The sequence below is a fragment of the Oncorhynchus gorbuscha genome, unplaced genomic scaffold (assembly GCF_021184085.1).
Source record: "Oncorhynchus gorbuscha isolate QuinsamMale2020 ecotype Even-year unplaced genomic scaffold, OgorEven_v1.0 Un_scaffold_2205, whole genome shotgun sequence".
Lineage (NCBI taxonomy): Eukaryota > Metazoa > Chordata > Actinopteri > Salmoniformes > Salmonidae > Oncorhynchus > Oncorhynchus gorbuscha.
Window position 1 is genome coordinate 41,300 of NW_025746774.1, and position 27,472 is coordinate 68,771.

Consider the following 27,472-nt stretch of genomic DNA (forward strand, 5'->3'; position numbering starts at 1 on the left):
AAATGAGTGTCGGAAAACGACCTGCTTCTATTCTACGTGAATAAAATGAGTCGGAAAACGACCTGCTTCTATTCTACGTGAATAAAATGAGAGTCGGAAAACGACCTGCTTCTATTCTACGTGAATAAAATGAGAGTCGGAAAACGACCTGCTTCTATTCTACGTGAATAAAATGAGAGTCGGAAAACGACCTGCTTCTATTCTACGTGACATCTTTGTTTTGCCAGGGAATGGTCTTGATTATCATTTTAAATGTAGACAGTCATTGCAAGTCATTTTTACTGAGACACTGTGTGATGTAAACATTGGGATAAGGACATATTTCCAGAATCTCATTTCCAAGAAACTGCATCATCATCATTATATTACCGCAGCCTATCTTGCTACCCCCCCCCATATGAACCACAGAATAGCCTACAGCCGACAGATTTGTTTTGCTGACAACACCATGTCAAAGCTTCTGCTGACGCATCATTTCTCCATTTGATTTCAATACCTTCTTGGCCTGGATGGAAGATGGAAAACCGTTCCGTGTTAATATTCACAATCATATCCCTCCCAACATCACTATCTAATCTCACTGAGGTAAGGGTAAAAGGCTGGCTCTCACCAATCTCCACAGAGACGTCGCCTGGCTAAACCAGACTCAATGATGATGCTTGAATAGCTGAAAATAGACAGAAAATGGTGCTGAAAGCCTCCAGGTTTCCATATCAACATCCCCACTACAGATTCATCCCCTTCTGATCCCATGCTGAGCAATACAATGATTTGGAGTATTAGGTTTAATGGTTGGGAATATGATGCTGGCACTGCAGCTGGAAGTAATGAAAGGAGCTGGTAAGATACGAACGTAGAGTAATAGCTGTGAAAATGTGTGCGTATGTATGTATGTATGTATGTATGTATGTATGTATGTATGTATGTATGTATGTATGTATGTATGTATGTATGTATGTATGTATGTATGTATGTATGTATGTATGTATGTATGTATGTATGTATGTGTGTGTGTGTGTGTGTGTGTGTGTGTGTGTGTATCATATGTGTGTGTGTATATATCATATGTGTGTGTGTGTGTGTGTGTATATATCATATGTGTGTGTGTGTGTGTATATCATATGTGTGTGTGTGTGTGTGTGTGTATATATCATATGCGTGTGTGTATATATCATATGTGTGTGTGTGTGTGTATATATCATATGTGTGTGTGTACGCACGCACCTGCGTTTGTAAAGAGATTTTGTATTGTGCTACAATTATACCAACACAACTCCCAATAAGTATTGTGATGCCTTAGGCATGCATTCTGCCACTAGGAAAGGACAGGGGACATGCATCCGTACACTGCTACAGCTACAGGTCAAAGACACCGCACAAAGGAAAGGACAGGGGACATGCATCCGTACACTGCTACAGCTACAGGTCAAAGACACCGCACAAAGGAAAGGACAGGGGACATGCATCCCTACACTGCTACAGCTACAGGTCAAAGACACCGCACAAAGGAAAGGACAGGGGACATGCATCCGTACACTGCTACAGCTACAGGTCAAAGACACCGCACAAAGGAAAGGACAGGGGACATGCATCCCTACACTGCTACAGCTACAGGTCAAAGACACCGCACAAAGGAAAGGACAGGGGACATGCATCCGTACACTGCTACAGCTACAGGTCAAAGACACCGCACAAAGGAAAGGACAGGGGACATGCATCCCTACACTGCTACAGCTACAGGTCAAAGACACCGCACAAAGGAAAGGACAAAACATAAAATGGGAGATGACTGTCATGGTGGAACAGGAACACACTCAGAGCTATAGAATTAATACCCTAATACAGTATTCCCTTCATATATCAATGGGTGACAGAACGTATTCATTAAGAGCTATAGAATTAATACCGTAATACAGTATTCCCTTCATATATCAATGGGTGACAGAACGTATTCATTAAGAGCTATAGAATTAATACCGTAATACAGTATTCCCTTCATATATCAATGGGTGACAGAAACGTATTCATTAAGAGCTATAGAATTAATACCGTAATACAGTATTCCCTTCATATATCAATGGGTGACAGAAACGTATTCATTAAGAGCTATAGAATTAATACCGTAATACAGTATTCCCTTCATATATCAATGGGTGACAGAACGTATTCATTAAGAGCTATAGAATTAATACCGTAATACAGTATTCCCTTCATATATCAATGGGTGACAGAACGTATTCATTAAGAGCTATAGAATTAATACCGTAATACAGTATTCCCTTCATATATCAATGGGTGACAGAAACGTATTCATTAAGAGCTATAGAATTAATACCGTAATACAGTATTCCCTTCATATATCAATGGGTGACAGAACGTATTCATTAAGAGCTATAGAATTAATACCGTAATACAGTATTCCCTTCATATATCAATGGGTGACAGAACGTATTCATTAAGAGCTATAGAATTAATACCGTAATACAGTATTCCCTTCATATATCAATGGGTGACAGAACGTATTCATTAAGAGCTATAGAATTAATACCGTAATACAGTATTCCCTTCATATATCAATGGGTGACAGAACGTATTCATTAAGAGCTATAGAATTAATACCGTAATACAGTATTCCCTTCATATATCAATGGGTGACAGAACATATTCATTAAGAGCTATAGAATTAATACCGTAATACAGTATTCCCTTCATATATCAATGGGTGACAGAACGTATTCATTAAGAGCTATAGAATTAATACCGTAATACAGTATTCCCTTCATATATCAATGGGTGACAGAACGTATTCATTAAGAGCTATAGAATTAATACCGTAATACAGTATTCCCTTCATATATCAATGGGTGACAGAAACGTATTCATTAAGAGCTATAGAATTAATACCGTAATACAGTATTCCCTTCATATATCAATGGGTGACAGAACGTATTCATTAAGAGCTATAGAATTAATACCGTAATACAGTATTCCCTTCATATATCAATGGGTGACAGAACGTATTCATTAAGAGCTATAGAATTAATACCGTAATACAGTATTCCCTTCATATATCAATGGGTGACAGAACGTATTCATTAAGAGCTATAGAATTAATACCGTAATACAGTATTCCCTTCATATATCAATGGGTGACAGAACGTATTCATTAAGAGCTATAGAATTAATACCGTAATACAGTATTCCCTTCATATATCAATGGGTGACAGAACATATTCATTAAGAGCTATAGAATTAATACCGTAATACAGTATTCCCTTCATATATCAATGGGTGACAGAACATATTCATTAAGAGCTATAGAATTAATACCGTAATACAGTATTCCCTTCATATATCAATGGGTGACAGAACGTATTCATTAAGAGCTATGAAACATGGTGAAGCACCAAAATTGCCCTCGCTAGAAGCATGTGTTTCAGACATAAGGAAGTGGATGGCTGCAAACTTTCTACTATTAAACTCGGACAAAACAGAGATGCTTGTTCTAGGTCCCAAGAAACAAAGAGATCTTCTGTTGAATCTGACAATTAATCTTAATGGTTGTACAGTCGTCTCAAATAAAACTGTGAAGGACCTCGGCGTTACTCTGGACCCTGATCTCTCTTTTGAAGAACATATCAAGACCATTTCGAGGACAGCTTTTTTCCATCTACGTAACATTGCAAAAATCAGAAACTTTCTGTCCAAAAATGATGCAGAAAAATTAATCCATGCTTTTGTCACTTCTAGGTTAGACTACTGCAATGCTCTATTTTCCGGCTACCCGGATAAAGCACTAAATAAACTTCAGTTAGTGCTAAATACGGCTGCTAGAATCCTGACTAGAACCAAAAATTTGATCATATTACTCCAGTGCTAGCCTCTCTACACTGGCTTCCTGTCAAAGCAAGGGCTGATTTCAAGGTTTTACTGCTAACCTACAAAGCATTACATGGGCTTGCTCCTACCTACCTCTCTGATTTGGTCCTGCCGTACATACCTATACGTACGCTACGGTCACAAGACGCAGGCCTCCTAATTGTCCCTAGAATTTCTAAGCAAACAGCTGGAGGCAGGGCTTTCTCCTATAGAGCTCCATTTTTATGGAACGGTCTGCCTACCCATGTCAGAGACGCAAACTCGGTCTCAACCTTTAAGTCTTTACTGAAGACTCATCTCTTCAGTGGGTCATATGATTGAGTGTAGTCTGGCCCAGGAGTGGGAAGGTGAACGGAAAGGCTCTGGAGCAACGAACCGCCCTTGCTGTCTCTGCCTGGCCGGTTCCCCTTTTTCCACTGGGATTCTCTGCCTCTAACCCTGTTACGGGGGCTGAGTCACTGGCTTGCTGGGGCTCTCTCGTGCCGTCCCTGGGGGGGTGCGTCACCTGGGTGGGTTGATTCACTGTTGTGGTCGGCCTGTCTGGGTTCCCCCCTTGGGTTGTACCGTGTCGGAGATCTTTGTGGGCTATACTCGGCCTTGTCTCAGGATGGTAAGTTGGTGGTTGAAGATTTCCCTCTAGTGGTGTGGGGGCTGTGCTTTGGCAAAGTGGGTGGGGTTATATCCTTCCTGTTTGGCCCTGTCCGGGGTGTCCTCGGATGGGGCCACAGTGTCTCCTGACCCCCTGTCTCAGCCTCCAGTATTTATGCTGCAGTAGTTTATGTGTCGGGGGCTAGGGTCAGTTTGTTTATCTGGAGTACTTCTCCTGTCCTATTCGGTGTCCTGTGTAAATCTAAGTGTGCGTTCTCTAATTCTCTCCTTCTCTCTTTCTTTCTCTCTCTCGGAGGACCTGAGCCCTAGAACCATGCCCCAGGACTACCTGACATGATGACTCCTTGCTGTCCCCAGTCCACCTGGCCATGCTGCTGCTCCAGTTTCAACTGGCCTGGGCCCTAGGACCATGTCCCAGGACTACCTGACATGAGGACTCCTTGCTGTCCCCAGTCCACCTGGCCATGCTCCTGCTCCAGTTTCAACTGTTCTGCCTTACTATTATTCAACCATGCTGGTCATTTATGAACATTTGAACATCTTGGCCACGTTCTGTTATAATCTCCACCCGGCACAGCCAGAAGAGGACTGGCCACCCCACATATGCTCTCTCTAATTCTCTCTTTCTTTCTCTCTCTCGGAGGACCTGAGCCCTAGGACCGTGCCCCAGGACTACCTGACATGATGGCTCCTTGCTGTCCCCAGTCCACCTGACTGTGCTGCTGCTCCAGTTTCAACTGTTCTGCCTTATTATTATTTGACCATGCTGGTCATTTATGAACATTTGAACATCTTGGTCATGTTCTGTTATAATCTCTACCCGGCACAGCCAGAAGAGGACTGGCCACCCCACATAGCCCGGTTCCTCTCTAGGTTTCTTCCTAGGTTTTGGCCTTTCTAGGGAGTTTTTCCTAGCCACCGTGCTTTTACACCTGCATTGTTTGCTGTTTGGGGTTTTAGGCTGGGTTTCTGTACAGCACTTTGAGATATCAGCTGATGTACGAAGGGCTATATAAATAAATTTGATTTGATTTGATGAGCTATAGAATTAATACCGTAATACAGTATTCCCTTCATATATCAATGGGTGACAGAACGTATTCATTAAGAGCTATAGAATTAATACCGTAATACAGTATTCCCTTCATATATCAATGGGGGGACAGAACGTATTCATTAAGAGCTATAGAATTAATACCGTAATACAGTATTCCCTTCATATATCAATGGGTGACAGAACGTATTCATTAAAGAGCTATAGAATTAATACCGTAATACAGTATTCCCTTCATATATCAATGGGTGACAGAACGTATTCATTAAGAGCTATAGAATTAATACCGTAATACAGTATTCCCTTCATATATCAATGGGTGACAGAACGTATTCATTAAGAGCTATAGAATTAATACCGTAATACAGTATTCCCTTCATATATCAATGGGTGACAGAACGTATTCATTAAGAGCTATAGAATTAATACCTTAATACAGTATTCCCTTCATATATCAATGGGTGACAGAACGTATTCATTAAGAGCTATAGAATTAATACCGTAATACAGTATTCCCTTCATATATCAATGGGTGACAGAACGTATTCATTAAGAGCTATAGAATTAATACCGTAATACAGTATTCCCTTCATATATCAATGGGTGACAGAACGTATTCATTAAGAGCTATAGAATTAATACCGTAATACAGTATTCCCTTCATATATCAATGGGTGACAGAACGTATTCATTAAGAGCTATAGAATTAATACCGTAATACAGTATTCCCTTCATATATCAATGGGTGACAGAACGTATTCATTAAGAGCTATAGAATTAATACCGTAATACAGTATTCCCTTCATATATCAATGGGTGACAGAAACGTATTCATTAAGAGCTATAGAATTAATACCGTAATACAGTATTCCCTTCATATATCAATGGGTGACAGAACGTATTCATTAAGAGCTATAGAATTAATACCGTAATACAGTATTCCCTTCATATATCAATGGGTGACAGAACGTATTCATTAAGAGCTATAGAATTAATACCGTAATACAGTATTCCCTTCATATATCAATGGGTGACAGAACGTATTCATTAAGAGCTATAGAATTAATACCGTAATACAGTATTCCCTTCATATATCAATGGGTGACAGAACGTATTGGCCTTTTTCAATTAGACGTGCACTCCCCCCCCCCGTGAAATAAAAACACAAATCCACCCCCCCCCCCAATCAATATGCACGGTGTTGAGGTAACTGCTGCAGCCACAACGCCCTGGCCCTTCGGTGACAATCACACATTTTGTGACTCCTTCAAGGAACAGAGGCTAGTAGCTACAGCTGATATTTCTCAACTTCTGTTCCTTCATCTCTCATTTCTCATCTCCAAATGTAATATTCCACATCTCAAAACAATAGACTGCATGATGGAACAGATTCCACCCCAGAGGAACTATATTCACTTTGAGTGGTTTGTTCTCAGAGTCAGACACAGCACAGTGGCACAGCACTTTCCTCCTTCACTTGTATACAGTCAACCAGGAGTTCAAAGTAATATAATAATAATAATATATGCCATTTAGCAGACGCTTTTATCCAAAGCGACTTACAGTCATGTGTGCATACATTCTACGTAAGGGGTGGTCCCGGGAATCGAACCCACTACCCTGGCGTTACAAGCGCCATGCTCTACCAACTGAGCTACAGAAGGATATGCTCTGTTTCACCACTTTCCTATTGGAGTCCCAGGCCAGAAATAAAGTTGGTTTTCAGAGGGTCAGTACAGCAGCAGCTTGGTGATAAACTGTCCTTTCCTCCTTAGTAAGGTGGAGCAGCCATAGCCAGTAGTGTTCATCAGGGGACATCATGGTGATTGATTGGTGACAGTCACAGGCTGGCTGGTTAATTTCTCCAGTGGCAGGCAGGCAGGCAGGCAGGACCAGACCCAGTTATTATGGCTCCTGTCACAGGCTGAGCTATGGCCTCTCATGGGGGCCCTGTTTCAGTACTCACCACCCACTGTACCACAACCCAGGGTTCTAACACCATCTCATGCTGAATGGTTCTTTTGCCACTTTTCCCCAATAGGCACTCCTGTAGATCTGAACGACTCTGATTGGTGCAAGCAACATACCGACCTATCAGAAGGAATGGTTGAGCAATTGCATTTGGCTTAAACCTATCAAATCCTTTCCGATTGTAACTGACAGTTAGACTTACAGGTTATCTCGTGGTCTTTTGTTTGAATTGTTTATGTGTCCGCTGTGCGGGGGAAATGATAATGCAAGCGGAACTACGTAGCTAATACTGTTGTAACGGGGATCGTTATTGTAGCAACACACCTTTGGAGGGAAGGCAATCCTGCGCTGCGTTAGCTAAGTTTTCATGTCATCGTGAGTAGTTCATAAAGGTTGAAGAGTATGTTAGGATGAAGTGTGAATTCATGCCAGGAATAATAAGTGTGAAGTTTGATTTCCTCCCTTCTGTAATAAGCAGCCAATGAGGTATTTGTTCCTTTATTCATGTGTTAATCTGAACCTGTTATAACGCCGGTTAAACTGTTATGTATGTAAGCACTTCAGAGTTATACCAAGCTAATAAGTCACTCGTAAGATAAGGTTGTAAGAGTGTGCTTAACTGTATTTTTCATTTACTTTATAGTTCTCACGGAAGGTGATAATTCTGACTAAACTACAGAATAAAGCCGCCAGTTAAAATCAAGGAACGGTTGTGCTCGTGGTTACTGAAGGGAGCTACACCGATCTGCAGGAGTGTCTAAGAACTAGGGGCTTGGTGTTTGAGTTGGAATTCAGCACCAACAGACCAATAGTGTGGCCAGTCTGGGTCCACCTCACACCCACCCAGCTCTGACAAATCATTTAGAAGAGTGTCTAGGTGGTACAGTACGAGGGGCTATGGGGCAATCTGTACTGGAATTTAGCACCAACCAATGACGTGGCCAGTCTGGGTCCACCCAACTGACCAGAAGAGGAGGAGTTATCCTTTTGGGTGCAGCTGGACACGGCCCAGGAAACAAAGACTATCTGGCAGCAGGTAGCCTAGCGGTTAGAGCGTTGCTGGTTCTAGGCCTAAACCCATTTGGTCGACTGGCCGATTGTTTGGTCGACAGTAGAGCAGTAACAACAAAGACATGACTGGCGCCTGTCTGACTGATCCATTGTGGAGCCCGTGGGGAAGGCAGTCCATCACTAAGACATGTGCTACTGAAATTCTAGATGGTAATATTAACAACAATTGTGCAACAAAAATAAAAATGATATAATTTAATAACACATGCGCTTTCTCCCCCGTTAGACAGGAGTTCCTGTTCACGGTTCAGAGTGCGCTGTTTAATTGCCGCCTTTTCCTAGACCATGTTGCTATGTGCATAATAGAAAAGGTTGTCTCAAATTGTGAGCACAAATGTGTTCACTTCTGTGAGTGAGCATTTCTCCTTTTCCAAGATAATCCATCCACCTGACAGGTGTGGCACATCAAGAAGCTGATTAAGCAGCACCTTGTGCGGGGATAATGTGCAGTTTTGTCACAACACAATGCCACAGATGTCTCAAGTTGAGGTTCAGCACAGCAGCAATTGGCATGTTGACTGCAGGAATGTCTACTAGAGTCGTTGCCAGAGAATTTAATGTTAATTTCTCTACCATAAGCCACCTCCAATGTCCTTTTAGAGAATTTGGCAGTACGTCCAACTGGCCTCACAACCGCAGACTACGTGTTATTGTTTTTATTGTATATTGTTTTAACTTTTATTAAACTACGACAGTCAGTTAAGAAAAAAACTCTTATCTACAATGACAGCCTACCTCTGCCAAACCCGGATGATGCTGGGCCAATTGGCCTCTTGCACTGAGATGCAGTACCTTACACCGCTGTGCCACTCGGGAGCCTCATGTGTAAGGCGACGTGTGGGCGAGTGGTTTGCTGATGTCAACGTAGTGAATAGAGTGGCCCATGGTGGCGATGGGGTTATGGTATGGGCAGAGATAAGCTATTTGAACGCAGAGATAAGGCCCATGGTGGCGATGGGGTTATGGTATGGGCAGGGATAAGCTATTTGAACGCAGAGATAAGGCCCATGGTGGCGATGGGGTTATGGTATGGGCAGGGATAAGCTATTTGAACGCAGAGATAAGGCCCATGGTGGCGATGGGGTTATGGTATGGGCAGGGATAAGCTATTTGAACGCAGAGATAAGGCCCATGGTGGCGATGGGGTTATGGTATGGGCAGGGATAAGCTATTTGAACGCAGAGATAAGGCCCATGGTGGCGATGGGGTTATGGTATGGGCAGGGATAAGCTATTTGAACGCAGAGATAAGGCCCATGGTGGCGATGGGGTTATGGTATGGGCAGGGATAAGCTATTTGAACGCAGAGATAAGGCCCATGGTGGCGATGGGGTTATGGTATGGGCAGGGATAAGCTATTTGAACGCAGAGATAAGGCCCATGGTGGCGATGGGGTTATGGTATGGGCAGGGATAAGCTATTTGAACGCAGAGATAAGGCCCATGGTGGCGATGGGGTTATGGTATGGGCAGGGATAAGCTATTTGAACGCAGAGATAAGGCCCATTGTCGTCCCATTCATCCGCTGCCATCACCTCATGTTTCAGCAGGATAATACACGGCCCGCAAGGATCTGTACACAATTCTTGAAAACTGAAAATGTCCCAGTTCTTCCATGGCCAGCAGACTCACCAGACATGTCACCCACTGAGCATGTTTAGTATGGTCTGGATCGACAGCGTGTTTCAGTTCCCACCAATATCAAGTAGAGGTCGACCGATTAATCGCCATGGCCGATTAATTAGGGCCGATTTCAAGTTTTCATAACAAATCATTAATCGGTATTTGCATTCCACGAGTAAACTGCATGCAGGCCAAGCTGGTTCAAATCCCTGAGCCGACTCCGTTAAACATTGGTCGATCTGCCCTTGAGCCAGGCACTTAACCCTTGTTGCTCCAGGGTCGCCATCATGAGTGGCTGATCCCCTGGCCGTGACCCCACTCTAGCGGGTGTCTCAGGGGAAGTGGGATATGCAAAAAAAACATTTCAATTTCATTACACTGTACAGGTTAGACATTTGCACGTGTGAAACAGGACAAATTCAACACCTCCTATTTGACCTTCTGAATGGTTCCCATGTAATAAACAGTTCTAGGGGCCAGGAATGAAAAACAGAGGGATGGAGAAACCAAATTACCAGCTGCTGTCATGAGCTCAGGCTGCACTGTACCATGAAAGTGATTTGAGTCGAGGCATTTATATTCTCGCTTTCCTTTCGACAACGTTCTCTTAGAGAGAAAAAGAGGGAGGGTGAGCGAAAGAGAGTGGGAGAGAGAGAGGGGGAGGGGGCAACAATTGGAAATGCAGCTGTGAGAACATGGAGAGAGAGAGAGGGAGCAGAAATATGGAGAGAGAAGGAGAGTGGGCAACGATTGGAAAGACAGCTAAGTGAGAACATGGAGAGAGAGGGGAGAGAGAGAGGGGAGAGAGAGAGGGGGAGAGAGAGGGGAGAGAGAGAGGGGAGAGAGAGAGGGGAGAGAGAGAGGGGGGAGAGAGAGGGGGAGAGAGAGGGGGAGAGAGAGGGAGAGAGAGAGCGAGAGAGGGGAGGAGAGAGAGCGAGAGAGAGGGAGGAGAGAGAGCGAGAGAGAGGGGAGGAGAGAGAGCAAGAGAGAGGGAGGAGAGGGAGGAGAGAGAGCGAGAAGCGAGGAGAGAGCGAGGAGAGAGCGAGGAGAGAGCGAGCGAGAGAGCGAGGAGAGAGCGAGGAGAGAGCGAGGAGAGAGCGAGGAGAGAGCGAGGAGAGAGCGAGGAGAGAGCGAGGAGAGCGAGGAGAGAGCGAGGAGAGAGCGAGGAGAGAGCGAGAGAGAGCGAGGAGAGAGCGAGGAGAGAGCGAGGAGAGAGCGAGGAGAGAGCGAGGAGAGAGCGAGGAGAGAGCGAGGAGAGAGCGAGGAGAGAGCGAGGAGAGAGCGAGGAGAGAGCGAGGAGAGAGCGAGGAGAGAGCGAGGAGAGAGCGAGGAGAGAGCGAGGAGAGAGCGAGGAGAGAGCGAGGAGAGAGCGAGGAGAGAGCGAGGAGAGAGCGAGGAGAGAGCGAGAGAGCGAGAGAGCGAGAGAGCGAGAGAGCGAGAAGAAAGACTAAAACAAGGAAAAAGGGAAAGGCAGCATGCAGAGCGAGGAGGATGTAACAGTCAAGCAGGTTGGATGAGTATAGGACGTTCTCCCCATGACAGCTCTCCAAACGAGTGTTCTGCATACTTCAGGGGACATGGTGATAAAGCAGAAATGATAGAGAGCTGGAACTTGAAGAGTTTTTATTCCTCTGCAACAGACATATTACATATTGGTCTGAATTCGGTTCTGATACCGTTTGGAGCAGTTCATTGATTTACAGGAGGTTACTGTTCAGACAACAGACTGCAGTAGCTAAGGGTCAGCTGCTGTATTCAAGTCCTAGTTGAAATGCAGAGTAGATCAACAATATATTAAGCGAGTGTCAGGAATAGAAGTGGGTAAGTGAGTAGTAGATAACTGGCAGGTAGCTAGGCCGAGATAAGTGGGTTTCGTAAAAACTCACCCTTTCTTACCAAAACCACACAAACATATTCATCAGCAATCACGAGCCGGCTACCACCCGGTTACTCAACCCTGCACCTTAGAGGCTGCTGCCCTATATACAGAGACATGGAATCACTGGCCACTTTAATAATGTTTACATACTGCGTTACTCCTCTCATATGTAAATACTGTATTCTATTCTACTGTATTTAGTTAATGCCACTCTGACATTGCTCGTCCTGATATTTACATATTTCTTAATTGCATACTTTTACATGTGTGCATTGTTAGATATTACTGCACTGTTGGAACTAGGAACACAAGCATTTTCGCTACACCTGTAATAACATCTGCTAAATGTGTATGTGACCAATAAACTTGATTTGATTTTGGACAGTGTCACTGTCAATTGCTTCCCAAAAGAGATTGAAAAACTGAAGAGAATCCACCTTTTCATTTTTTCACAAATATATATTTCTTTCAGGAGATTCCTCTTAAAACATGGAACTGCACATTGGATGGCCAGTGGCCTGCCTCATACAATGACAGTTACAGGCGGAAAATGACAAGCACTTTTCTGGCTTGTCAGCTTCCTTCCTTGAGTTATTCGAGGTACATTCAGACTGTCAGTCAGTTGGTAGCATGGCATATGAGAGCATACAATAACCATTGTAGAACAGTGTGCATACTTGGTGCATAATCTTGCCTGCGTTCCAAGATCTTCAATAAAACATTTTAGATTAATTCCAAAATGTATATGCAAATGAAACTATTTATCACACTTGGCAGAAAAAGGTTCCATTCTAAACCAGCGATGTCTTTTTAACTCCTTAGTTATAGGCCTAAACAACGATAGCAGGTTGACCCCACAAACCCGCTAACCTGCATAGCAGTGGAGGCTGCTGAGCGGAGGACGGCTCATAGTAATGGCTGGAATGGATTCAATGGAATGGTAGCAAGCACACGTTTGATACCATTCCAGGCATTATTATGAGCCGTCCTCCCCTCAGCAGCCTCCACTGCTGCATAGTGATAACTATGGCAGTCCAAGTCTACTACACAAAGTCAAAAGTAAGAGCCGCGAGACAAAAGGTGTCTACAAAACAGGAACAATTTACTCTGATTTGAAAAGACCCCAGGCTCTCAGAGTATCTAGGATCAGCACTCATAAGATCACATGGACAGGGGGAACCTGATCCTAGATCAGCACTCCGATGACTGTGATGCTTTATGAATACAGGGCACTGGGCTACTTGACATTCCAAAGAGCATTCATTTAACTGATCTGTTCTCATCAGCAGCCATTAACAGAGTGTCAATCCAATTCTATTCCTTGATTTTTGGCCAATCATTGAGCTGACTCATTACTCCTCACCCATCATCATGGATACAGATTCACCAATACAAATCTGGAATTGATTAGGAGCAGGGTGACAGCTAGCCAGGGTCATTGAGAATGTGTGTCAGTGCACCTCCCGTCACAGATACATTCCTTACTGACATCAGTGTTTCATTCATAGATGGTTAAAAAAGGGGCAATCTGCAGTTGCTATATTCATTTTTGGATTTATACGTGAACGATATGTAACTATTTATTCTTGAAGAATATAACTTAAATGCCCCACGAGTTTAGTTCAACTGTTGTACCCCCATCAGGACCCATCAGACTGAGTTTAGTTCAACTGTTGTACCCCCATCAGAACCCATCAGACTGAGTTTAGTACAACTGTTGTACCCCCATCAGAACCCATCAGACTGAGTTTAGTTCAACTGTTGTACCCCCATCAGAACCCATCAGACTGAGTTTAGGAAACCCTGCAGATATGTTAGTGAGAGGAAGCCCAGTGGCCATCAGTGGGAGAAGATGGAATGAGATGGATCTGGGCCGACATTCTGATCATTTACTCAACAATGAAACATTTGATCTGAATGTAGTTAGTTATATAGTTGACTATGTTTTGTAGACTTTACCCTTTGCCTGTTTCAAAAAATGACGTTGTTTAGAAGTGCAAAGGTGAATTGTGTTATTGTGCACGCGCACTTCACAGAGTAGGTGTTCAAATGGAAATATGCAAATCCATGCTAGAACGCACCAATAGGATCTCACTAGCTTGTGCTTGGCTCTGCCCACCACTATGGCTCATTTGTTCCCATTTGAAATGACAGGCTGTGGTCTATCATTGGTACAGCGTTCAGGACAGCTCCGGACCAAATCAAGCACTGCATGTTTATATTCATTCTTACCCAAACAGGGTGCTCCTTAAGATAGTGGTTACTGTGACACTGGCTGACTGACAGGAGTGAGGCAGCAGATTTAGCCACAGAGCGCCAGCCAGCCAGCCAGCCGGACAGCAATCAGACATTCTTCTCTGTTGGGTGACAGTTTAGACAACGTTTGAAGAGAGTGTTTGTGAACTTCTATAACACAGGGTGATCTTTGAAAGCTAGCCACCTATAGCTAGCAAGTTAGCAAACCAATGTATAGCTGGAGCCCTGAACTGGAGAAAACAGTTAGATAGTTAACTTCTAGTTAAGATATTTAGAAAGGCAAACATTAGTAGTGAATCACCTCTCTTGTGCCATTTGTAAACATACAATAGAAATGTTTTTAAATTGGCGGTATTGAAAAGCATACCGTCTCGGTACTTTAAAATAACCCCGATACACGGTACACCGTCCAAGACTACTTGACATTGCCTGAAAATAGTATGTTTATGTCACTACTGTTGTAATTCCTATTTGTTGCAGGCTAATTATACCTGATCACATCTTTAACACCAGTGTATCATTCTGAGGGTTAGAATATGGACAGGCAAAACCCATTTTACAGTCTGAGGTAAAGAACTTCAAAAAGGCAGAAACTCCAATTGGAGGACAATACATCTCAATAGTTCCTCAACTGAGCCTCTACTGGATACCACAGGACTGAAATCCTATGGAAACTGAGCCTCTACTAGATACCACAGGACTGAAATCCTATGGAAACTGAGCCTCTACTGGATACCACAGGACTGAAATCCTATGGAAACTGAGCCTCTACTAGATACCACAGGACTGAAATCCTATGGAAACTGAGCCTCTACTGGATACCACAGGACTGAAATCCTATGGAAACTGAGCCTCTACTAGATACCACAGGACTGAAATCCTATGGAAACTGAGCCTCTACTAGATACCACAGGACTGAAATCCTATGGAAACCGAGCCTCTACTGGATACCACAGGACTGAAATCCTATGGAAACTGAGCCTCTACTAGATACCACAGGACTGAAATCCTATGGAAACTGAGCCTCTACTAGATACCACAGGACTGAAATCCTATGGAAACTGAGCCTCTACTAGATACCACAGGACTGAAATCCTATGGAAACTGAGCCTCTACTAGATACCACAGGACTGAAATCCTATGGAAACTGAGCCTCTACTGGATACCACAGGACTGAAATCCTATGGAAACTGAGCCTCTACTAGATACCACAGGACTGAAATCTTATGGAAACTGAGCCTCTACTGGATACCACAGGACTGAAATCCTATGGAAACTGAGCCTCTACTGGATACCACAGGACTGTCACATTCTGACCATAGTTCTTTTGTGTTTTCTTTGTTTCAGTGTTGGTCAGGACGTGAGCATTCTATGTTTTATGTTTCTATGTTGGGTTTGTTGTTTGGCCTGATATGGTTCTCAATCAGAGGCAGGTGTTTATCATTGTCTCTGATTGGGAACCATATTTAGGTAGCCTGTTTTGTGTTGGGTTTTGTGGGTGGTTGTCTTCTGTTTTTGTGTCTATGCACCAGATAGGACTGTTTCGGTTTCTCACATTTGTTGTTTTGGTATTTTGTAGTGTTCACGTTTATGGTCTTTATTAAACATGTTGAACACTAACCACGCTGCGCTTTGGTCTGATCCTTCTTCCACAGAAGAAAACCGTTACAGAAACAATGTTTTGCTTTTTGGAATTCGCTACCTCTCTCTTATTGGAAGGATAAATGTCATCAAAATGAATGTTGCCCAAATTTTTATATTTATTTCAATGTTTACCCATTTTTATTCCAAAATCTTTTTTTAATTCACTGGATCAAACATTCATGTATTTGATTTGGGATGGAAAGGTACCACGGATTGGTAGAAAGTCCCAGTGTCCCTAGGCAAAAGGTGTGTCAACCCAATTGTAACGCAGTCTCTTAAGTCTCTCTTTAAGTTCCTCGGCATACACATCACAGACAAACTGAATTGGTCCACTCACACTGACAGCGTCGTGAAGAAGGCGCAGCAGCGCCTATTCAACCTCAGGAGGCTGAAGAAATTCGGCTTGTCACCAAAAGCACTCACAAACTTCTACAGATGCACAATCGAGAGCATCCTGACGGGCTGTATCACCGCCTGGTACGGCAACTGCTCCGCCCTCAACCGTAAGACTCTCCAGAGGGTAGTGAGGACTGCACAACGCATCACCGGGGGCAAACTACCTGCCCTCCAGGACACCTACACCACCCGTTGTTACAGGAAGGCCATAAAGATCATCAAGGACATCAACCACCCGAACCACTGCCTGTTCACCCCGCTATCATCCAGAAGGCGAGGTCAGTACAGGTGCATCAAAGCTGGGACCGAGAGACTGAAAAACAGCTTCTATCTCAAGGCCATCAGACTGTTAAACAGCCACCACTAACACTGAGTGGCTGCTGCCAACACACTGTCATTGACACTGACCCAACTCCAGCCATTTTAATAATGGGAAATGATGTAAATATATCACTAGCCACTTTAAACAATGCTACCTTATATAATGTTACTTACCCTACATTATTCATCTCATATGCATATGTATATACTGTACTCTACATCATCGACTGCATCCTTATGTAACACATGTATCACTAGCCACTTTAACTATGCCACTTTGTTTACTTTGTCTACACACTCATCTCATATGTATATACTGTACTCGATACCATCTACTGTATGCTGCTCTGTACCATCACTCATTCATATATCCTTATGTACATGTTCCTTATCCCCTTACACTGTGTATAAGACAGTAGTTTTGGAATTGTTAGTTAGATTACTTGTTGGTTATCACTGCATTGTCGGAACTAGAAGCACAAGCATTTCGCTACACTCGCATTTAACATCTGCTAACCATGTGTATGTGACAAATAAAATTTGTTTTGATTTGATTCTTAAAATTTGGAATCAGTTCCGTTTTCCCTTTAGCCTCCGAGGCTTTTCTCTATCAATCAATCAGAACATTTTATTTCCTCCAACTTTGAATGATGGGGCTTTTGCCATTTGGCACTCACTAGGCCTCTCCTCACTAGCCCAATTATTCTTTGATACATTTGCCTCTTTTGCTCAGCTACAGGAAAAGTTCAACCTTCCCCAATCCCACTTTTTCTCCAGACTAGGAACTTTGTCAGAGCTAACACACCTGCATTTCCCCATAGGCCTGCGAATACAGTTATAGAGAGCATTTTTGAGCTGAACAAGCTTTCTAGGGGCGCAATTTCAGATGTATATGCAATCATTCATGACCTACAGAACCCTTCTTTGGTGCCTTTAAAGACTTGATGGGAAAAGGATTTGGGGGAGGAACTTGGGGAAGACGCCTGGGAATCTGTGCTGCACAGGGTGCACTCGTCCTCTTTTAGCACTAGACACAGCCTCATTCAATTCAAGGTGGTTCACCGTATCCACTGGTCGGGGGCCAAACTTGGAAGAATATTCTCTGATTTTGATCCTACCTGTGTCAGATGTAAAGTGGAACCAGCCACACTGTTGCATATGTTTTGGGGCTGTCATAAACTGTCAGGTTTCTGGGAATTCATATTTAAATGTTTCTCTGATATATATGACACTGTTATAGATCCGTCTCCCCTTACAGCCCTTTTTGGAGTACTGCCCATATGTAACCCCCTATCAAGACTCCAGTCAGACACGGTTGCTTATACAACTCTTTTAGCTAGACGGCTAATACTACAGAACTGGAAGATGGCAGCTCCCCCATCTTATAAATATTGGGTGAGAGATGTATATAAAAAATGTCATTTAATAGATGTGGGAACCCCAAACTGTTGAGGCTTGGGCTCCATTCCGGTCTTACTTTAAACAGTCCATCCTCTGACGGCATTCATATTAAAACAAAAATAAGTCTGTATTTGACCCCCCCCTATGACTTAAAGGCGGGACGAGCATTTCTTTTTTTGGAGGGGGGGGGGGGGGTTAAGGTGATGATGATGTGCTTATTGATTGACCTGAGGATGCCTTGTTCATCTTGCCCGGTCAGAGACTTGTTTTGAACTTGTTTTGCCCTGTTTTTTTTTGTTTTTTAAAAACATTTTGTTCACGCTTACATGAAATTATTATTCATTTTTTTCTTTTAAAGCATTGTAAACTTTATTTTTGGTCCAGTGGATGGTCGGTCTGTGGCCATGACTGTCTGTGAGTGGTTGCATTTCTCCACCCTTATCCCTTGACTGTTCACAGGAACAATGGTGAGGTGTTTGCTCTGTCCCAGTACTACAGATTGCCCTTTAACCTTTGTAGCCTTCTGCCTGGTGCGTTTAACCTGTCTAAAGTACAGTATCTTTAAAAAGTTTTTTTTTTAATATTTGTATTTTTTCTAGTTGAGTATATTATTAATATTGTTTTGTGTTGTCTTGTGTGTAAAACTGAATAAACAGTAAAAAAAAAAAAAAAAGAGAGAAAAGTAGTGCACTAAATAGGTAATAGGGTGCCATTTGGGACACATCCCTACTCTATAATAAAGAAGTGTGGTGCGGTCCGATGGGGGAAGGGAATACTAATGAAGAGTCTAAACGGACACACCGCATTCATTACATTGATACCCTGGACATTGGAAAATCCAGGGTGCGATGAATCAAGTCTAGACTAATAGTTTGTATTTGGCCTCGGACTACAATGGATATTTTTGTTACTAGGAGGATGGTTTAAAAGCGGATTGTCAATGGCCTAAGATCTGCAAGGCATTTAAAGGCCTACGTGATTGAAGCTAGTTGTCACGTCCTGACCTTAGTCTCTTTTTATGGCTCTGTTTTAGGTTGGTCAGGGCGTGAGTTGGGGTGGGCATTCTATGTTTTTGTTCTATGTTTTGTATTTCTGCTTTTGGCCTGGTATGGTTCCCAATCAGAGGCAGCTGTCATTTGGGGTCTCCGATTGAGAGCCATACTTAGGTAGCCTGTGTTCCCACTATGATTTGTGGGTAGTTGTTTTCCGTCTTTGCGTTTCTGCACCAGACAGAACTGTTTCGTTTGTTTCCACTTTGTTGGTTTTTTGTTCTAGTGTTCAGTTTCTTCATTAAATGTACCATGAACATGTACCATGAACATGTACCATGAACATGTACCACGCTGCACCTTGGTCTACTCCTTTTCCACCAACGACAATCGTTACACTAGTGGTGCAGACCTGAGCAAAACAATGATGGTTACACAAATGGAATAGCAGGATGGACACTTGACTAGGAGGCTGTATAGAACTGAAGAAAGCAATGATGGTTACACAAATGGAATAGCAGGATGGACACTTGACTAGGAGGCTGTATAGAACTGAAGAAAGCAATGATGGTTACACAAATGGAATAGCAGGATGGACACTTGACTAGGAGGCTGTATAGAACTGAAGAAAGCAATGTTGGTTACACAAATGGAATAGCAGGATGGACACTTGACTAGGAGGCTGTATAGAACTGAAGAAAGCAATGTTGGTTACATTGAGTGTGGAATAAGGCTGGATACTACAACTAATGGGTTCTGACAAGTCTGCTTTAGCTGGAGGTAAATCAGTGACAGTGAGCTGGCTAGTTCCTGCTCTGCAGCTGGGGGGGGGGGGGGGGGGTCTCGCTCACTCTCACAATACAGATTTATAGGAACATCCATCATTACCATCCTCATAGTTTGTTGTTGTGTGGGCCAACAGTTAAGCAGCGAGTGAAATTACAACTCCATTCTCCTGGCTTTTTGGAGGATATTATTTGGCAACCCACATTTCCCATGAAATCAGGATAAATCCCCAATAGGCTCTGGTTATAAAGCAGGAATATGGGAGTGCAGTGGTGGCAATATGCAGCCATAGACCTTTAAAATGACAGCCCACTATACAACAGCCGATTTTATCCAATTGAGATCTGACAAAGGAGTTACTATAGCTTCAGCCCTCAGGCAAATGCCATGCAGAAGGCAGCATGGATGGCTAGAATAACGATGGATGGATAGAGTGGTTAGTGGTTGAGACACCATGGTGCTCTGGCTCCCCAGTCTCCCAATTACTGTCATACTGGAGTGAAATATGACCCGTGTTGCTAAAGCCACCACACATTGTTGCAGTGTGGGGTGTGCTGAGAGAGAGACCTCTTTGTGCCAGATTACCTGCAGTATATGGAACCTCCTGCCACACCCATAACAACAATGCTAACGGTCTCTAACTATTGAATTGTTGTCCTCATTCATTTATTTCTGTATTGTCCTGTTCATTGTTATTACTCATTGAGTATTAATATTTTTCCTATTTTTATTATTATTATCATCTATCTGAGTCATCATTGATTTAATAGCCACAGACAGAAAGACTCAGCAGAGAGCAGAGAGCAGAGAGAGCAGAGAGCAGAGAGAGCAGAGAGCGAGAGAGAGCAGAGAGCGAGAGAGAGAGAGAGAGAGAGAGGAGAGCAGAGTAGAACCAAGCTCCTAGCTTCCTGCTGTTAACGTTTGGCTTATACACTCTGGACATGTGGAAGGGCATATTGAAGGACATACGGCCCATATTCATATTCCCTGTTACTCCTCAACTCAGCATTTTTCATGTTTGCTTATCTGGGCCGAACCAAGGTGCTCTTGTTTCACAAAGGCAGATAGAGATGGGAAGTGGCACTGACAGTCTGGAATCATGCAAGCTACAATGACTAATACATCCAGTTAAAAATAACCCCAGGGGTTTTCATTTCCAAACACGACATCCTTTAACTGCAGTCTGCTGTAGCTAATAACGCACTTCTGGATTTTAAACTCTTTTAATACTCAGCACTCTAAGGTGAAGAGTCTGGCCTGTTCCATATTAAATCGAGAAAGATCGCATCAGGGGTCCTATTCAGTTGGTGGATATGTTTTGAAAAGGAGACCAGGGGATAAGCTACTAACCATATTGTCCATTGAGAAGACAATGTATGAATGAATGAGTGACATTTCATTTTCGTGTCAAATCACCAGTTGGCAACCCATCCCTTACGGGATTAATTGACACATAAACAAACATTAAAATCATTAACTGTGATAATTCTTGCGGTGTTCGGTGCACCGCATAAAGAGGGGACATAATAGTAAATAAGCTTATCCAAGTATTAATTACACAAACAGTTCCCTGCTGAACACGACCCTGACAAACAGATAGATGGGCAGCCAGTCAGATCTAGTGATTGGACGACTGACTCCCGTAATTCCCTCCAATCACGGCTCTAGATGGATAAAAGCCTCTCAATTACACACTGACTCATCAGACAAGAGGGCCTGTCAGGAGCAGATAAACAGTGTGTGCGCATCTGTCAGTGTCTGGTGGGGGGGGGGGTACGTGACAACCTTTTTGTAACGGATGTGAAACGGCTAGCTTAGTTAGCGGTGGTGCGCGCTAAATAGCGTTTCAATCGGTGACGTCACTTGCTCTGAGACCTTGAAGTAGTAGTTCCCCTTGCTCTGCAAGGGCCGTGGCTTTTGTGGAGCGATGGGTAACGATGCTTCGTGGGTGACTGTTGTTGATGTGTGCAGAAGGTCCCTGGTTCGCGCCCGGGTATGGGTGAGGGGACCGTCTAAAGTTATACTGTTACACTTTGAGGACCTTCCCCCTCCGGAAGCCGGGCTGCGTTCACAAGAGTATCAATCTACCCAGATGTTCTGTGGTGATAGTCATTGATGTGTGACTATGAAAACTCAACTCCCCCTTCCATTCTGGCTGACAGTGATGTGTGGTGCTGTGTAGAAAATGTGGGGAAATTGTACACCGAGTATACCCTCGCATTAGGAACACCTTCCTAAAATTGAGTTACACCACCCCACCATTTGTCCTCAGAACAGCCTGAATTCGTCGGGGCATTGACTCTACAAGGTGTCGAAAACGTTCCACAGGGATGCTGGTCCATGACTCCAATGCTTTCTTCCCACAGTTGTGTAAAGTTGGCTGGATCTCCTTTGGATATGGACCATTCTTGAGACAAAGAAGAAACTGCTCAGCGTGAAAACCCAGCAGCGTTGCGGTTCTTGACACCTACTACCATACCCCGTTCAAAGGCACTTAAATATTTTGCCCTGCCCATTCACCCTCTGAATGGCAGACATTCTCAATTGTCTCAAGGCTTTAAAAAAAAAAATCCTTATTTAACCGGTCTCCTCCCCTTCGTCTACACTGGTTGAAGTGGATTTAACAAGCGACATCAATAAGGGATCATATCTTTCAGCTGGATTCACCTGGTCAGTCTGTGTCATGGAATATTTTGTACACTTAGTTTATTCACCATATGTGATGACGTTGCACAAATGTAATTCCCCACAGAATGACCGAAGTGAAGTGCAGGGTCAGAGAGACAGAGATACAGCACAGCAGCAAGGTATGGGGACACGTCTACTGGGATCAAAGCACATTAAATGACCCCTCAGGCCCCGGGCCAAGACATCCTATCCTATTGGAAGGCTGGCTGCACCTTCCTTAACAACACTCTTGTGCTTTGCTGACTGGTGTCTGCCAGACAGCCATCATTCTAATGAAACAGTAAACAGTTCATTAAGGAGGCCCGACATCACACACACACACACACACACAGTTTATATTAATCTGACACACGGGTGAGGTTTCACATAATTCACATTGCATTCTTCATTAACTTGGCAAAGAACCTCATTAGTGTCCTCATTAGCCCTTGGGGACTAGGTATTATTATTCATTGCCATGCCAACACTCTGGGTGACATGGTGTTGACATTCTAGTTAGGAAATCACTGAGCTCTTAACAGTAACTTATTAATAATGCATGGGATAGGTGACACTTTAGTGCAGTCATCTGGAGCTAAGGAGAACAAGAGGGGAAAAGGAGGACAAAGAGACAGAATCATTCAATTCAAGGAAGAGTGTGTGTGTGTGTGTGTGTGTGTGTGTGTGTGTGTGTGTGTGTGTGTGTGTGTGTGTGTGTGTGTGTGTGTGTGTGTGTGTGTGTGTGTGTGATCCCCAACAGGTCTTCTGCATTCAGTTTCACTACATTATATGACTATATTCAGAGAGAGGAAAGCTATTTAGTCCTCATTTAACAACATGTCAAGACGTGATGGAATGAATGGGAAAACCCTCTCTTGACTCAATGCTTTGCTAATTGAAATGCATCACTGTATTCTCCAGACTGCCTATATCTTTTTCACGGTAGGCCTGTTGATTAGTTCAAGGATCTGGAATTCTGTTACAATCCAGTGTACTTCAAAGTAGTGCCATTTAAGATGGAAACGAAGACAAAAATATTTGAAACAGCGACGTGCATGACACCCTCGCTCAACAATCTCACTATTTGACAGTTCATTAGAACTCTACCGGTTTCCCAAACCAACAGAGCACGTACAGTGCAGGCCTACAATAACAGACTACTGTGCAAAACTTGTGAAGACACAAAACCCTAGTTTGGATGTCTACATAACGACGCAGCGGTCCCATCTATGAAGTCTTGCTACAGCGAGGCACTCTCCTTTCACTACTCCCACACAGTAGTTTCAGTTTACCGTATGCAGTAATTTCACCGGAGATCGGGTTGTTTTGAGTGCGTAGGGGAACGGTTTAGTACATCCGACAACTCCAGCACGGAGTTTGGCGACCATTCGCAACGAAGCCATCGTCGTTAAATTAGTCCATGCGTTCTGGCATACTGAGCAGTAGAACACGTGTAGGAAACCTGCCTAGTAGCAGGATCTTCGTATCGTATTCCAGTCAACAACGGACTGTTTTGCGTGTAAACAGACCAAGGGCGGGTGAGATAAGAGATAGGGTCTGAGCACAGCCGGAGAGAGAGCAGCGTACCGTTTCCTCCGTGTGCAACAGTCAGTGGTGACAAGCAGCGCGCGCCCGCGTGACAGACTTTATTCTCTTCCCTTTGGTGGATGTCACAATAGTAGAGGTCGGGTATGAATGGGCCATGCAGCATGGCGACACGTCAGAACAGAATGCATGTACATGTCATAATACCGTATCTTATATAATACAACGGGAAGAGTGGATTCCTTTTAGAATGTTTGAGTGTTCAATCAACAGAATGGGCTTCATTACATTTACATTTAAGTCATTTAGCAGACGCTCTTATCCAGAGCGACTTACAAATTGGTGCATTCACCTTATGACATCCAGTGGAACAGCCACTTTACAATAGTGCATCTAAATATTTTAAGGCTTCCAGTAGAGGGTTTATTAAAGCAATCGATTCTGTTAGAGGTTAAGGAAGTACAATGACATATACAATTACATCATATTTCAAACCCACCGCTGGGATAATATAGACTACCCAACTAAAAGGTCTCTCTCAATTCAATTCAATTCAAGGGCTTTATTGGCATGTCTACCTCACTTGCTTTGGCAATGTTAACACATACAAAGTGAATATATAAGGTGAAAAACAACAAAAATTAACAGTAAACATTACACATACAGAAGTTTAAAAACAGTAAAGACATTACAAATGTCATATACAATGTACAAATAGTTAAATGACACAAGATCAAATGAATAAGCATAAATATGGGTTGTATTTACAATGGTGTTTGTTCTTCACTGGTTGCCCTTTTCTCGTGGCAACAGGTCACAAATCTTGCTGCTGTGATGGCACACTGTGGAATTTCACCCAAACGATATGGGAGTTTTTCAAAATTGGATTTGTTTTCGAATTCTTTGTGGATCTGTGTAATCTGGGGGAAATATGTCTCTCTAATATGGTCATACATTGGGCAGGAGGTTAGGAAGTGCAGCTCAGTTTCCACCTCATTTTGTGGGCAGTGAGCACATAGCCTGTCTTCTCTTGAGAGCCATGTCTGCCTACGGCGGCCTTTCTCAATAGCAAGGCTATGCTCACTGAGTCTGTACATAGTCAAAGCTTTCCTTAATTTTGGGTCAGTCACAGTGGTCAGGTATTCTGCCGCTGTGTACTCTCTGTGTAGGGCCAAATAGCATTCTAGTTTGCTCTGTTTTTTTGTTAATTCTTTCCAATGTGTTAAGTAATTATCTTTTTGTTTTCTCATGATTTGGTTGGGTCTAATTGTGCTGTTGTCCTGGGGCTCTGTAGGGTGTGTTTGTGTTTGTGAACAGAGCCCCAGGACCAGCTAGCTTAGGGACTCTTCTCCAGGTTCATCTCTCTGTAGGTGATGGCTTTGTTATGGAAGGTTTGTGAATCGCTTCCTTTTAGGTGGTTGTAGAATTTAACTCTTTTCTCTCTCTCTCTCTCTCTCTCTCTCTCTCTCTCTCTCTCTCTCTCTCTCTCTCTCTCTCTCTCTCTCTCTCTCTCTCTCTCTCTCTCTCTCTCTCTCTCTCTCTCTCTCTCTCTCTGTGTGTGTGTGTGTGTGTGTGTGTGTGTGTGTGTGTGTGTGTGTGTGTGTGTGTGTGTGTGTGTGTGTGTGTGTGTGTGTGTGTGTGTGTGTGTGTGTGTGTGTGTGTGTGTGTGTGTGTGTGTGTGTGTGTGTGTGTGTGTAGCTAATACATCTCTATACCCTAAAATGTCTATATCCTAGAATGTAGGCCTAATACAGGGTATTTTGTGATGTATTTTATCAGACAGATACTGACCTTCAAGGCCAGCAGCAGTTGATGCTATGGAAAGGGACTGCTAAATGAATTGAATTGTATGTAAATGAGGGAGCAGTGGGACAGGCAGCAGGACAAATGACATTCAGTCTATCACCTTATTATAAAAATAGAGAAGGTCGGTCGGGCGGTGCCCGAGCTTTTAACAGGGCCAGAGACAACTAGGCTACTCTCCCAGATTGTAAACTAGAAAGGCTTAGAAAAGAGGCAAAAAGAAAACATGTCATACACAAAGTACAAGAAGCTACCTCTATAATCTGTCCCTTTACAATCACTGAACTGACATGATGGGTTTACCTCTATAATCTGTCCCTTTACAATCACTGAACTGACATGATGGGTTTACCTCTATAATCTGTCCCTTTACAATCACTGAACTGACATGATGGGTTTACCTCTATAATCTGTCCCTTTACAATCACTGAACTGACATGATGGGTTTACCTCTATAATCTGTCCCTTTACAATCACTGAACTGACATGATGGGTTTACCTCTATAATCTGTCCCTTTACAATCACTGAACTGACATGATGGGTTTACCTCTATAATCTGTCCCTTTACAATCACTGAACTGACATGATGGGTTTACCTCTATAATCTGTCCCTTTACAATCACTGAACTGACATGATGGGTTTACCTCTATAATCTGTCCCTTTACAATCACTGAACTGACATGATGGGTTTACCTCTATAATCTGTCCCTTTACAATCACTGAACTGACATGATGGGGTTACCTCTATAATCTGTCCCTTTACAATCACTGAACTGACATGATGGGTTTACCTCTATAATCTGTCCCTTTACAATCACTGAACTGACATGATGGGTTTACCTCTATAATCTGTCCCTTTACAATCACTGAACTGACATGATGGGTTTACCTCTATAATCTGTCCCTTTACAATCACTGAACTGACATGATGGGTTTACCTCTATAATCTGTCCCTTTACAATCACTGAACTGACATGATGGGTTTACCTCTATAATCTGTCCCTTTACAATCACTGAATTGACATGATGGGTTTACCTCTATAATCTGTCCCTTTACAATCACTGAACTGACATGATGGGTTTACCTCTATAATCTGTCCCTTTACAATCACTGAACTGACATGATGGGTTTACCTCTATAATCTGTCCCTTTACAATCACTGAACTGAAGTGACATGATGGGTTTACCTCTATAATCTGTCCCTTTACAATCACTGAACTGACATGATGGGTTTACCTCTATAATCTGTCCCTTTACAATCACTGAACTGACATGATGGGTTTACCTCTATAATCTGTCCCTTTACAATCACTGAACTGACATGAAGGGTTTACCTCTATAATCTGTCCCTTTACAATCACTGAACTGACATGAAGGGTTTACCTCTATAATCTGTCCCTTTACAATCACTGAACTGACATGAAGGGTTTACCTCTATAATCTGTCCCTTTACAATCACTGAACTGACATGAAGGGTTTACCTCTATAATCTGTCCCTTTACAATCACTGAACTGACATGAAGGGTTTACCTCTATAATCTGTCCCTTTACAATCACTGAACTGACATGAAGGGTTT

At 43.1% G+C, this 27,472-nt stretch overlaps 1 protein-coding gene across 1 annotated transcript in view; it reads right to left on the reverse strand.

Moving 5' to 3' along the window:
• LOC124025152 (calcium uniporter protein, mitochondrial-like) overlaps positions 1 to 24,159 on the reverse strand; it is a 36,441-nt gene extending 12,282 nt beyond the window's left edge. Inside the window, exon 1 of the mRNA XM_046338816.1 lies at positions 23,837 to 24,159. Coding sequence (XP_046194772.1) covers positions 23,837 to 23,947 — 111 coding nt within the window. The 5' untranslated portion in view covers positions 23,948 to 24,159. The remainder of the gene's footprint in view (positions 1 to 23,836) is intronic.
• Positions 24,160 to 27,472: the final 3,313 nt, after the last annotated feature.